At 39.1% G+C, this 15,036-nt stretch overlaps 1 protein-coding gene across 1 annotated transcript in view; it reads right to left on the reverse strand.

Moving 5' to 3' along the window:
- Positions 1-8,975: 8,975 nt before the first annotated feature.
- HAUS5 (HAUS augmin like complex subunit 5) overlaps positions 8,976-15,036 on the reverse strand; it is a gene marked incomplete in the record, with an annotated part of 32,882 nt that continues 26,821 nt past the window's right edge. The window contains 2 exon segments of the mRNA XM_077456404.1: positions 8,976-9,429; positions 12,452-12,584. Of these exon segments, the coding sequence (XP_077312530.1) occupies positions 9,303-9,429; positions 12,452-12,584 (260 nt within the window).

Below are 15,036 nucleotides of genomic sequence, written 5' to 3' on the forward strand. Positions count from 1 at the left end.
CACTGACACCAATGATGGGGCACTATTCCTCAAACTGACACCGATGATGGGCCACTATTCCTTCCACTGATACCAATGACAGGGCACTATTCCTCCCACTGATACCAATGACGGGGCACTATTCCTCCTACTGACACCAATGACGGGGCACTATTCCTCCTACTGACACCAATGACGGGGCACTATTCCTCCCACTGACGGGGCACTATTCCTCCCACTGACACCAATGACGGGGCACTATTCCTCCCATTGATGGGGCACTATTCCTCCCACTGACACAAATGACGGGGCACTATTCCTCCCACTGATACCAATGACGGGGCACTATTCCTCCCACTGACACCAATGATGGGACACTATTCCTCCCACTGACACCAATGATGGGACACTATTCCTCCCACTGATACCAATGACGAGGCACTATTCCTCCTACTGACACCAATGACGCGGCACTATTCCTCCCACTGACGGGGCACTATTCCTCCCACTGACACCAATGACGGGGCACTATTCCTCCCATTGACGGGGCACTATTCCTCCCATTGACGGGGCACTATTCCTCCCACTGACACAAATGACGGGGCACTATTCCTCCCACTGATACCAATGACGGGGCACTATTCCTCCCACTGATACCAATGATGGGGCACTATTCCTCCCACTGACACAAATGACGGGGCACTATTCCTCCCACTGATACCAATGACGGGGCACTATTCCTCCCACTGACACCAATGACGGGGCACTATTCCTCCCACTGACGGGGCACTATTCCTCCCACTGACATCAATGACGGGGCACTATTCCTCAGACTGACACCGATGACGAGACACTATTCCTCCCACTGACACCAATGATGGGGCACTATTCCTCCCACTGACACCAATGACAGGGCACTATTCCTCCCACTGACACCAATGACGGGGCACCATTCCTCCCACTGACACCAATGACGGGGCACTATTCTCTCTCCCTCAAATTCCAGGAGAGCAATTGGCACCCGCTGCTGTCAGTCAAATCCTGTGAGCAGAGAGGGGAGGAGGGGGGAGTGGGCAGGCAAGCTGCATCGTGTATCTATGGATGCACATAGCCTGGCTTGGGAGCATGCCTGTATGGGTGACCCCTCAGACGCTGGCTTGCTGAAGTGGCGCTTGTAAGGTGCGGACAATGCCAGCGAGGGGGGGGGGGGGGGTTGCACTCCAGGAGAGGAGGTTCGGAGGCCGATCTCTGTAAAATCATTGCACAGACAAGGGAATTATAAACATTTTTTTAAATCTACAAATAAAAAAATCCTTTAGAATAATGTGATTGTGCTCTAAGTCGCACACAAGTCGCATGCATATCATGCAGGTAAGATTTTACATTGGTCTACGTCCCTCAAGTCGCATGAAAGCCAGACCAAAGTAGTGCAGCAACTACTTTAACGTTAATGTGAAAGTCGCACAGATATGAACAGTTCTCACTGGGAAACATGGGGTGTGACTTGTCATGCGACTTTTGGGGGCTTCATCTCTCTATCAGCTGAGGCCAGTCACTTGGGGACATAAAAGGGTTTACACCCAATTCAGTCCAGGTGAGGAGCGCCTGTGTGAGATTGAAGGGAAGGCCAGTGGTCAGATCTAATACCAGGAGAGACAGAGCAGGTCTGCAGGTGACAAAGCCTCCCAATCAGTGGCGGCCCGTCCATAGGGGGCACATGGGCACCACCCCCCCCCCACCCAGCAGTCACAAAAAAATAACAATTATGCACTAAGGGAATCGCCACGAGATTGCAGACGAGGCACTTCATTTGCAGGCTTTTGACCTGCTTTGCGGCGCAATCCAAAGCGCCGAGCGGTTTCCGCCCAAAGTATTACCACGGACGGGAGCTTTGTTATTCAAGTGAAGAGGTTACCGCCGGTTTCCCTGTTCCAGGGACCCTGGAAGTGACTACGGCAGCTCCGTGGAGCGCACGGGTCTGAGCGGAGCTGCCTGTAAGGTAAGCGAGGCTCAGGGCTGCATTAGACAGGGCACAGTGAGGCTGCATAAGATGGGCACAATGGCTGTATTTGATGGGGCACAGTGGCAGCAATTGATGGGCACAGTGGCTGCGTTTGATGGGCACAGTAGCTGTATTTGATGGGCACAGTGGCAGCATTTGATGGCACAGTGGCAGCAATTGATGGGCACAGTGGCGGCAATTGATATGGCACAGTGTCTGCGTTTGATGGGCACAGTATCAGCATTTGATAAGGTACAGTGGCAGCAATTGATGGGCACAGTGTCTGCGTTTGATGGATGAATTTTTCAGTTTGCGGCCCCCCCCAAACAAATTTGAGCACCACCAGCCGCCACTGCTCCCATTATGACACTCATCAGAACGGTGGTGAGCCCTGTAAGCGATTTTCTGTTCGCAGTGCTGTAGGAAGATAAGTTGGACCTTAAACGAACAAACAAACAAAAAAAAAAAAAAAAAAAGTCAGCTCAGCAGCCCCTGAGACATTCGGTGGAGATGTTCGAGAGACTTTGGTTGCGGCTTCCTGTCTGCCTTTCTCAGAAAGACGTTTCTGGTACGGTGGAGGCGTGGAGCCACCCCGATCTCTACCGCTACGTGCTCCCCTATCTTATACATCTACACTGCTTATGGGGAAGGGGAGGGGGGGGGGGCTTGTCTCCTAGCAACAAGAGCACCGACATGAAAGCGGCGCGTCTTAAAAGCCGGGTTAGGCGTAAAACACACAGAGCTTTATTTATATAAATGTTCTAAAATAAACTTCACAAAAGATGGAGGGTGACATTATCTTAGTGTAAAATCAAGACATTCTATACTGTATTTATAACCACTTAAGAATAAAAAAAATAAAAAATATAAAAAATTTATAAAATAAAAAATAAAAAAAATTTATAAAATAAAAAATAAAAAAAAAATGTTTTTCTTTCTTATATATATATATATATATATATATATATAAACATACAAGTGCATCTCATAGAATTAGGATATCAAATAGTTTATTTACTTCAGTAATTCTATTCAAAAAGTGAAACTCATATTTTATATAGAGTGATCTATTTCCAGCATTTCTTTCTCTGAAATCATTCAAATATATTGTAATTTATATATATATATATATACACACACACACACACACACGGTATGTTTGCATGAAAAAAAAAAATTATATCCACAACCAATAACTAAAACCAGCAATATAGTGGAAAATTTTAAACCATATACAAATATTATATATATAAAAAAAAGTGTGTGTATATATATATATATATACACACACACACACACATATATACATACATACATACCATTTTGTATATGGTTTTACATTTTCCACTATATTGCTGGTTTTATTTATTGATGTGGATATTATTTGCTTCACTTCAGTGTTTGTTTTCATTGTGGATTTTTTTTTATGGTTAGAAGTTTTGCCCACTTTTTTATTATTTTTTTTTTTTTTCCTGTATCCGTAAATTAGCGGGCAGCATTGCACTCTAGCACCGAACGCATAATTATTTGGCGGTTGAAAGGTTTTATTACACAAGCAACCAAAAAAAATAAAAATAAAATAAAATTAGAAAAAGGTATTAAAAAAAATAAATAAATAAAAAAAAAAATGATATAAAATGAATGGTAAAAGGTGCAGAAAACAGACAACACTGCCCCCTGCAGGCTCTGAGAACCGCTTTAAGCCCAATTTTCTTTTGCCAAGAACAGAACGAAGCGTCTGACTTTCTTCATAGCGATCCAGGCGAGAACTTCTCCATCGGCTTTCCAGCCAACGCGATGCGTTGAGCGGAGGATTCCATTCCTGGCGGTGCCCGGAGGACGCGGCTCTTTATGAATTGGCGTTACGAGAAGTAGAAATTTCCGTCTCTTGCTGGCAGAGGTGTGAAAAGCTGGGTGGGGTTTGACTCATTCAGAGAAACTGCAAGAGTTGGGTTACCGATGTCAGGAAGATCATCGCAAGGCGTCCAACGTCTGTGTGACTTTTCACTGTGCAGATGTCAAATCGGAACTCTGGAGCAAAATGTTTTTTTTTTCCCCGATCGATCCCGAGGGTTCCCTCCTGTTTTGGCTCGTTATCATTGGCTGTGACACCATCAGCACCTAATGTGCAGCCTATTGCATTAGGGCAATGATCGCCAAAGTGCGGCTCTTTGCTTGCCTTTATCCGGCCCTTGGGGCATTATTCCCGACACCAATGATGGGGCACCATTCCTCCCAGCGACACCAATGATGGGGCACCATTCCTCCCACATACATACATTTATACATCCTATAATTAAATCATTTTAATATTTACATTTTTTTTTTTTTTCCACAAAGATTTTATTATTTTTCAAAAAGAAAACATGTAACAAAGATCGTTGTTTGAACAAAAGAAAGCAGGTCAATCAGCAGGATGTATAAACAACAAAAAGAAAAAAAATACACAGGGTACAGCTTATGTATATTACATTGAATACACTGAACCGGCAACACAATCGTCAGAATATAAATTTTAGCATGTGGAGGGAGGATCTTCAATCCGTGTCCCCTCCCTCCCCCCTCCCCAGGCGGCAAAGTGCGGCCCATGAGAGGGGGGGAGTCAATCAAGTGGACCCGGTTCCAATAGAGTACCCTCCGGGATAACTGGGTAGGGCCTAAAAGAAGCCTACTACCTATAGGTAAACTTCGGACATTTCGACGAAATGGGAAAGGGAAGAGGGGCAGGACGGACAAAAGGGAGAAAAGAAGGAAGAAAACAGACAGAACAAGGAAAAGGGGGTCTGGAGGATGCTGCATGTCAGCCAGATCCGGCAAAGCCCACCCCCCCCCCAGGGCCCCCAAGCAGAAATCCACTCTAAACCGTCAGCTGCCGATATCGCGCAGTGGTCGTGAAATGAACCCAACACGCCCAAGTGAAGGAGAATTTGTGTATCCTGTCTTGTGAGGTGTGTATTAGTTCTTCCATTTCTCTAATGGTGGAGACCTTCCTAAGCCATTCACCAATTGTGGGAACGCGAGTTGAACGCCAAAGTATTGGGATACAGAGTCTAGCAGCGTTTACCATGTGCATGGCCAACGATTTATAGTATGCTTTTCTTGTCAAAGAAGAGTGGTGTAGAAGGAATTGTTCTGGTGTATAATCCAAATTATATGTTGTAACTTGTGCAATGATCTCACTGACCTCCTTCCAGAAGGGTTGCAACCTCTCACAGGACCACCAGATGTGTAGCATAGTGCCTCCACTCTCGCCACATCTCCAACATGTGTCGGGAACGGAGGGAGAGAATTTATGGAGACGCGCCGGCGTTCGGTACCATCTAGTGGCAATCTTGTAAGCGTTCTCCTGGACCGCTACGTTTAGGGAGCACCTGTGAGCGTAATCGTGTATCACCTCCCATTGGTCCGCCGAGAGGGGAGAGCCAAGGTCTCTATTCCAGGCTATTTGCGCGGAAGTCGGGGGTGCAGACAGACTCGAGGATAAGAGCGCATATATAATAGAAATTAGGTGTCTCTGCGTCGTTTTCAGGTGGCATAGGGACTCGAACTGTGTGAGCTGCCTGGACCAGCAGGACTGGTCGGCATGGGTCGTTAGAAAGTGGCGAATTTGTCGAAAGGACCAGAAAGGGAATGAAGATGAATTCGAGATAGCTACCAGGGCATCAAATGAGAGGGGGGCACCCCGAGAGTAGAAGTGGAGAGCCAAGACATCGTCATGGGGCCATTCCCGGATCAAGAAGGAACGCGCCTCACCCGGGGGGGAAGGCCGGATTGCCCCAAACCATTCTCACAGTATATTCAGAATAAAAATAAACTTGTTTTAATTATTTTTTAATTAAAATGATTTCATTTTTTTATATTTAAAAAAATGTTTATATTAAAATGATATAAATACAAACCATTCTTGCTGTATAACCAGAACAAAAATAAACACATTTTTAATTATTAAAATTAAATTTTAATTGAATTATTTAACTTAAAAATAAACTAGTTTTAATCATTTTTGTTCTGGATATACAGCGAGAATGGTTTGTATTTATATAACTTTAATATAACAAAAATGTAATATTAAAATAATTTTAATTGATTTAAATTACATATTTTCCATCTAAAAAATGATAGCAATCAAAAAACATTCTCATTGTATATCCAGAACTAACAAAAAATAAACACATTTTATTTACTTCTAAAGTAAATAATTCAATTTAAAATTCTCTTTTATTTTTTTTTATTTTATTTTTTTTTAGATTTAAAAGAGAAAATCATTTTATTGAATTATTTACTTTAGAAGTAATTAAAATGTGTTTGTTTTTGTATATCCAGAACTAACAATGAGAATGTTTTTTGATTTCTATCATTTTTTAGATGAAAAAATTTAATTAAATATTTCAATTAAAATACATTTTAATATTACATTTTTTATATTAAAGTTATATAAATACAAACCATTCTCACTGTATATCCAGAACAAAAATGATTAAAACTAGTTTAAGGTTAAATAATTCAATTAAAATGAAATTTTAATATTTAAAGATAACTAAAAATTTTTTATTTTTGTTAGTTCTGGTTATACAGTGAGAATGGTTTGTATTTATATCATTTTAATCTAAAACATTTAAAATATATGATGAATGGTTTCCGATGGTTCTTATGTATGCTTCCAAATTGTTTTTTGTATTAGGACTCAAGATCATACTTGTGACATCTACTCCTTTCTGAATCTTGTCACACTAATGTATATTTTATATACTTAAATAAAAGTTTGTAAACAAAAAATTAAAATCATTTTAATTATTTTAAAAATATAAAAATGTGTTTTTGTTAGTTTTGGATATACAGCGATAATGGTTTTGGATTTAAATTTAATTAAAATAATTTTAAGATTTACATTTTTATATAAAAATTTAAATCTTGAAAAAAATGTAATTAAATTAAAATACATTTTGGATTTACATTTTTATATAAAAAAATTAAAACTTAAAATTTTAATTACATTTTTTTTCATTTAAAAATGATAGAAATCCAAAACCATTATCGCTGTATATCCAAAACTAACAATTTTTTTTTTTATATTTTTAAAATAATTAAAATGATTTTAATATTTAATTTTTTGTTTACAAACTTTTATTTATTAAAGTATATAAAATATACAGAAAGGAGTAGATGTCACAAGTATAATCTTGAGTCATAATACAAAAAACTATTTGGAAGCATACATAAGAACCATCAGAAACCATGGATCATATATTTTAAAATGTTTTATATTAAAATGATATAAATACAAATCATTCTCGCTGTATAACCAGAACTAACAAAAATAAACAAATGTTTAATTATTTTTAAATATTAAAATTTTAATTTAATTGAATTATTTAACTTAAAAATAAACTCGTTTCAATAATTTTTGTTCAGGATATACAGTAAGAATGGTATGTATTTATATAACTTTATTATAAAAATTTTAATCAAATTATTTTGATATATTTAATTACATTTTTTTCATCTAAAAATGATAGAAATCCAAAACCAATCATTTTTATATCAAAATTTAAATCTTAAAATTATTTTAATTTAATTAAATTTTTTTCATCTAAAAATGATAAAAATAATTAAAACCAGTTTATTTTTGGTTCTGGATATACAGTGAGAATGGTTTTGGATTTTTTTAAATTTTTCATTTTTTTTTATATTTAAATGTTTATATTAAAATTATATAAAAATACAAACCAAACATTTGAATATAAAGAAAGATGAAGATAATTTTAAATTGAATTATTTACTTTAGAAGTAATTAAAATGTGTTTATTTTTTGTCCAATCTCACTGTATATTCAGAACTGTTTTGGATTTCTATCATTTTTAGATGAAAAAATTTAATTAAAAAATTCAATTAAAATAATTTTAATATTTACATTTTTACATAAAAATTATAGAAATCTCCTGTGTTTTGAAAGCCATGTTACTATTGCTGTATGCCTGCACTACTACTTTTGTTATGCGACCACGAAAACTTAATAAATTGTTATAAATATTTGAAAAAAAAAATTATAGAAATCCAAAACCATTCTCACTGTATATACAGAACAAAAATAAAACTAGATTTAATCAATTTAAAATTAAATAATTCAAAATTCTTTAAAACTTTTTTTTAATGCTTAAAAATAATTAAAATTTTTTTTTTTTTTTTTTTTTACTAGATCTGGATATAAAGTGAAAATTGTTTATTTTATTTTTTTTGCGGTCTGTGTTCAAGTTGAGGAGATTGTCTCCAGGACAGAATGCATAAAAAGGACACGAGAGGATATCAATCCAAAAAGTTCACAAAGCCGATAGACCCCGCAGTAAGATCTCCCCCCTCTATTTCTGTTCCTGGCGACAACTGTAATATTTTGTATTTGCCACCGCTCTCCGTCTCAGTGACAACGGTCACCAGAACAGGAGGCGCAAATCCTCCCAGAGCGCACACATATTATAGCAACTAAAAACCTGGGTTGGACTTCATGGTTGACAGAAAAAATGTCAACTGGATTCATATGGGGGCTCAGTGGCTCTCAACAAAAAAAACAGGGTGGTCCTTAACCCCGTAAGTCCTTAGGGGACCCAAAAGATTAAAATCCACAAATGATCCCCAGATCAAAACCTTTTAAAACTGGTGTCTGTACATTAAACGACTGACGAAACGCGTCGGTCATTTTAGGTTATCTCAAAACACTAACCCTTTACCCCCCCCCCCCACAACCACCGGCCAGGGTTGAGGGCAAGAGGCTCATGTCCCCCATCAACAGCTCTCTTACACATAATGCCACACATTTTTTTTTTGTAAGCGTTCCTTTAATGAACTGAAAACAGTCTATTAAACAAAAGTTATTATTGAGCAATAAAAAAAAAAAAAAATAAAAAAAAAAAAATTCGGAAGATGTGAAAAAAAATAAAAAGGCAACCCCCCCCCCCCAAAAAAAAAAAAAATAAAAAAAAAAAAAATAAAAAAGGAGCCCCTTATGCAGAACGTCATTTTCGTGCCTTTAAAGTCCCATTTTGTTTCTTAAAGTTTTTTTTATTATTTTGAATGAATGGTTGCCTGGACTTGCCTACAAAAAAAAAAAAAAAAATAATAAATAAAAAAAACAGAATCCCAGCCCATGCTGTGCCAACGTCAATGTAAAACCCGTCGAGTTGCTCTGCAGCGCCATCAAGTGGCCGGTGTGCAAGTAAAAAAAAAAAAAAAAAAAAAAAAAGTCTTCTGTGCTCCTGTAGTAAGTCGTGTCAGTTTACAAATTTTTTTCTGCTATAGGAAATATTCTCGATCGTTTCTTCCCTCCGTATCATCTCCTGCCTCCCGAAGTCCTCTGCAACGCCGTCACAGCTAGGGTCCAGCGATCGCGCCACTGTTGTAAGGTCAGACCTCCTCTCTGCTCCCAGGGCAGGCACATCTGGGCCGGCTGCTCCCACCTGCGAAAGGTAAAAAAAATATAAAATAAACAAATAATAATAATAATAAAAAAAAAAAAAGTCACACGATCAAAAAATCCACAGACCGGCGCTCTACAGGAAGGGGCGGTCTCCAACTGGCGGCCCTCCAGCTGTTTTGCGAAACTACAAGTCCCACGAGGCATTGCAAGGCTGACAGTTACAGGCGTGACTCCCACAGGCAGAGGCATGATGGGACTTGTAGTTTTCGCAAAACAGCTGGAGGGCCGCCAGTTTGAGACCCTTTGCTACAGCAACCTTCCTCAACCAGGGTTCCTCCAGAGGTTGCTGGGGGGGGGGGGGGGGTCCCCTTGAGCAGTCGCAGATTAATCAGAGCCAGCACAATATTTTTATATATGAAGTGAACTCCCGAAACCTCCAGAGGGTGGCGGCGTTCAAGCCTTGCTATACACCGTTTGCCACACAGCAGCAGCTTCCAAGGGCAGCTCTGACAGAGTGCGAGTAGAGAGCCGATAAGCGGCTTTCCTGGCGGGGTGGTCGACGCCGATAATCAGTGCATTAATTATCAGTGCAGCACCATCAGCGATGCCAACCAATGCCGCCTCATCAGCACACATCGGTGCCAGTCAATCCAACCTCATCAGCGCCCGTCAGTGCAACCTCATTAGTGCCGCTTATCAGCGCACATTAGTGCCTGTCCGTGCAGTATCGTCAGCGCCGCCTCATCAGAGCACATCAGTGCCAGTCAGTCAGTCCAACCTCATCAGCACACATTGGTGCCACCTCATTAGCACGCATCGATGCAGCCTCAGTAGTGCCACTTATCAGTGCCCGTCTGTGCAGTCTCATCCGCGCCGCTTCATCAGTGCAACCGCATCAGCACCCGTCAGTGCTACCTCATTAGCGCCCGTCCGTGCAGCCTCATCATCGCCGCTTCCTCAGTGCCTGTAAGTGCAACCCCATCAGCGCCGCTTATCAGCGAACATCGGTCCCCGTCCTTGCAGTCTCATCAGCAACCGCCAGTGCCGCCTCATTAGCGCACATCAGTGCCAGTCAGTCCAACCTCATCAGCGCACATTAGTGCTGCCTCATTAGAGCGCATCGGTGCAGCGTCAGTAGTGCCGCTTATCAGCACACATCAGTGCCCGTCCACGCAATCTCATCAGTGCCGCCTCATCAGCGCACATTAGTGCCAGTCAATCCAACCTCATCAGCGCACATCGGTGCCGCCTTATGAGTGCACATTAGTGCTGCCTCATTAGCGCACATCGATGCAGCCTCAGTAGTGCCACTTATCAGTGCACATCAGTGCCCATCCGTGCAGTCTTATCAGCGAACGTCAGTCCCATCAGCACCTGTCAGTGCCGCCTCATCAGTGCCAGTCAGTCCAACCTCATCAGCACACATTAGTGCTGCCTCATTAGCGCACATCGATGCAGCCTCAGTAGTGCCGCTTATCAGTGCACATCAGTGCCCAACCTCATCAGGGCAGCCTCATTAGCGCGCATTGGTGCAGCCTCAGCAGTGTCGCTTATCAGTGCCCATCCGTGCGGCCTCATCAGTGAAAGGAGAAAAATTACTCATCACATTTTTTAAAAGAACCCCCCCCCCCCTCAAATTTTCAGTCTTTTTTTCATTTGTTTCGCAAAAAAATAAATAAAAAAAACAACAAACATACCCAGTGGTGATTGTTTGAAAGCTAAATTAAATGAAAGCTCTATTTTATTTTATTTTTTTAACTAATGTTATAAAACGTCATATGGGTACAGTGTAGCATGACCGCGCAATTGTCATTTAAAATTTGACAGCTCTGAAAGCTGAACATTGCCCTGGGCAGGAAGGGGGTAAATGTGCCCAGTCGGTAGTGAAGTGGAGATATATATATAAAAATAAAAAAAACAAACACACACACACCCCAAACACGTCTGCATTAGAAAGGTGGCGCCCTCTCCTGTTTACTTTCATATACACATTAGCTTACGCAATACCTTTTTTTTTGAGGAGCAACGACTGTCCCTTGTACCCTTTTCAATGGGCTTTCATTCCGTAAGACTTTGATCCTTTCCGTATCCCTACTTATAAGTCTCATAAAAAAAAAAAAAAGCTAATTGTCCAATATTGCACCACAGTTTCACGCCACGCTACCTTTCCATCGTGGACCAAAAAAATAAAATAAAAAAATTGCACTTGCTGTGTAGTCCATACACAGCAAGTGCAATTTTTTAATTTTTTTTGTAAATTCTTTTTTACTGGGATTTCAAAGGGTATAGTTATACAAAACAAAATAATGGATTGGGCATACCCAGGAGTAATGTGCATTTTTTGTCTTTTAAATTTCTTATGCGAGAGGATTTTGCTTCTTTTTTTTTTTTTTGCAACATTTTTTTTTTTACAAATAAATTACAATATAATTTTTTTTTTTTTTACAATAAACGACAATATAATTATTTTACAATCAAGTTGGCAAAATTACAAAAAAAAAACAAAAAACAACACGCCCCCCCCCGTGTTGTTTTTGTAATAAATTTTGCCAAATTGATTGTAAAAAAATTATATTGTAATCAATTTGGCAAAATGTATTACAAAAAAAACAAAAACAAAACAACACGGGGTGGGTTTGTAATATAAAAAAAAAAAAATTATATTGTCATTTATTGTAAAAAAAATAAAATAAAATTGCACATTAATCCTGGGTATGCCCAATCATTATTTTGTTTTGTATAACTATACCCTTTGAAATCCCAATAAAAAAGAATTTACACTTTTTTTTTAAAAAAATTGCACTTGCAGTATATGGGAGGGGGGGGGGGGGGGTGTATTTTTATTTCTTTTTTTTTTTTGTGATTATTAAAAAAAAAAAAAAAAATGTATATTGTAATTTATTTATTGTAAAAAAAAAAAAAAAAAAAAATTATATTGCTATTTGTAAAAAAAAATTTGCAAAAAAAAAAAAAAAAGCGAAATCCTCTTGCATAAGACACACACACACACAGAATGTGCCCCTTACCCCTGTACAAGTGCCCTGCTCTGTGTTTGCACCTACCAGTCGGCGATGGTGTCCTGAGCCTCTGCCCCGTATTCCTGGCTCTTCTCACATTGCTCGATCAATCGCTGCAGCTTTGGAACCAGCTCATCCGTCTGCTGGGCGTAGTGGGCCGATAACAGCTTCAGCAGGGCTGGTGGGGTGAGAAAGGTGACCCATAGAACAGTAGAAAAGGGAAATGTTTAACAAGGGTCCCAAATCATACATTATAATTGTTATACAGGATTTATACAGTGCCTGGAAAAAGTATTCACACCCCCTTGACATTTCCCACATTTTGTCGTGTTACCACCAAAAACGTAACTGTATTTTATTGTGATTTTGTGTGATAAACCAACACAAAGTGGCATATAAAATTGTGAAGTGTAAGGAAAATGATTTTCAACATTTTATAAAAATAAATATGTGAAAATTGTGTGTGTGTGTGTGGGGGGGGGTACATTTGTATTCAGCCCCCTGTACTCTGATACCCCCTAACTAAAATCTAGTGGAAACAATTGCTTTCAGAAGTCACCTAATTAATAAATAGAATCCACCTGTGTGTAATGTAATCTCAGTATAAATGATAGTGTTTTATTCCTGCGCTACCACTGGTGATCTATCAACTGTCAGGGGCTGCTGCTACTACCGGAATGGATCACGCCGTATCCACTTAATATGAAACTAAAGATATGTTGGTATTGCGCTGTCCCTATATTAAATAACCCTCCGAGGGTGATAAGTATAATGCCTAATTACATAAATCAATAGTGTAATATAAAAATATATATCTATAAATGTCTACTGAATAGTATCAAAAAGTGCAAAGTGCTACATTAAATAAAATAAAATAAACACACCACAAAGGTGATAGAATCCAAATAAATGAAAATCAAGTGAACAAAGGTAAGTAACTAAAAACAGTCTCTTAGAAAATTACTATTTTGATAAAGTGCAGACAAAAAAAAAAAAAAAAAAAAAGTAAACGCACTACAGAGTCAATTGAAAACCTCCACAGAAACACAACTGCTTCAATTGAGTGCAAAGCCAAAAAACAGTGAATTGATCATAAAGTGCCAAGTGTGTCTTATAAATGTGCAAATAAGTAAACACTCTCCAGAGGTGATATAAGTGAACCACCCTAATAATAAACAAATGATATACAAGAAAATAAGAAAGAGTATACCTAGACCAAAAAGAGGGTACCCTCTCCTGATCACATGGGAATAAACTTTAGAATAAAAAAAAAAAAAAAAAATTATATATATATATATATATATATATATATATATATATATATATACACACACACATATATATATATATATATATATATATATATATATATATATATATATATATATATATATATAGTAAACGCACTACAGAGCCGGCTGCAACATATGTTATATCAGAATGAATCCGGCCTCTATAAATTAAATATACATATTGAAATCTGTCAAAAATAAAAAGATATAAATATTCAAGTCCATAATAAACAACAGTCTTCCTTTAAGTGCATCCATCTGTGTGTAATGTAATCTCAGTATAAATACAGCTGTTCTGTGAAGCCCTCAGAGGTTTGGAGAACTTTAGTGAACAAACAGCATCATGAAGGCCAAGGAACACACCAGACAGGTGAGGGATAAAGTTGCGGAGAAGTATAAAGCAGGGTTAGGTTATAAAAAAAAAAAAAAAAAAAAAAAAAAAATCTCCCAAGCTATGAACATCTCACGGAGCTCTGTTCAATCCATCATCGGAAAATGGAAAGAGTATGGGCACAACTGTAACCTACCAAGACATGGCCGTCCACCTAAACTGACCGGGCCGGGCAAGGAGAGCATTCATCAGAGAAGCAGCCAAGAGGTCCCATGGGAACTCTGGAGGAGCTGCAGAGATCCACAGCTCAGGGGGGAGAATCTGTCCACAGGACAACTATTAGTCGTCTCTCCACAAATCTGCCCTTTATGGAAGAGTGACAAGAAGAAAGACATTGGAGAAAGAAAGTCATAAGAAGTCCTGTTTGTAGTTTGTGAGAAGCCATGTGGGGGAGGGGGACACAGCAAACATGTGGAAGAAGGTGATCTGGTCAGAGGAGACCAAAATTCTACTTTATGGCCTAAAAGAAAAACGCTATGTGTGGGGAAACTAACACTGCCCATCCCCACCGTGAGACATGGTGGTGGCAGCATCATGTGGTGGGGATGGTTTTCTTCAGCAGGGACAGGGAAGCTGGTCAGAGTTGATGGGAAGATGGATGGAGACAAATACAGGACAATCTTAGAATGAAACCTGTTAGAGTCGGCAAAAGACTTGAGACCGGGGCGGAGGTTCCCCTTCCAGCAGGACAACGACGAAACATCCAGCCAGAGCTACAATGGAATGGTTTATATCAAAGCATATTCATGTGTTAGAATGGCCCAGTCACAGTCCAGACCGACATCATGTTTCTGAGCCAAACTAAAGGGATTCTGGGATGAGAAGTTCCTGGGACTGATAATTGCTTCGTATGATTATACACTTGGACTACATAGCCCAGAGATTTTTGCTACCATCAGAGAGAAGCTATAAAAAGAAGCCAAAGCACCACTCTGCGCTCTCTTCCT

Source organism: Lithobates pipiens, unplaced genomic scaffold (assembly GCF_037356315.1).
Source record: "Lithobates pipiens isolate NorthernLeopardFrog02 unplaced genomic scaffold, aLitPip1_a1.2 Scaffold_27, whole genome shotgun sequence".
In the NCBI taxonomy this organism is placed as follows: domain Eukaryota; kingdom Metazoa; phylum Chordata; class Amphibia; order Anura; family Ranidae; genus Lithobates; species Lithobates pipiens.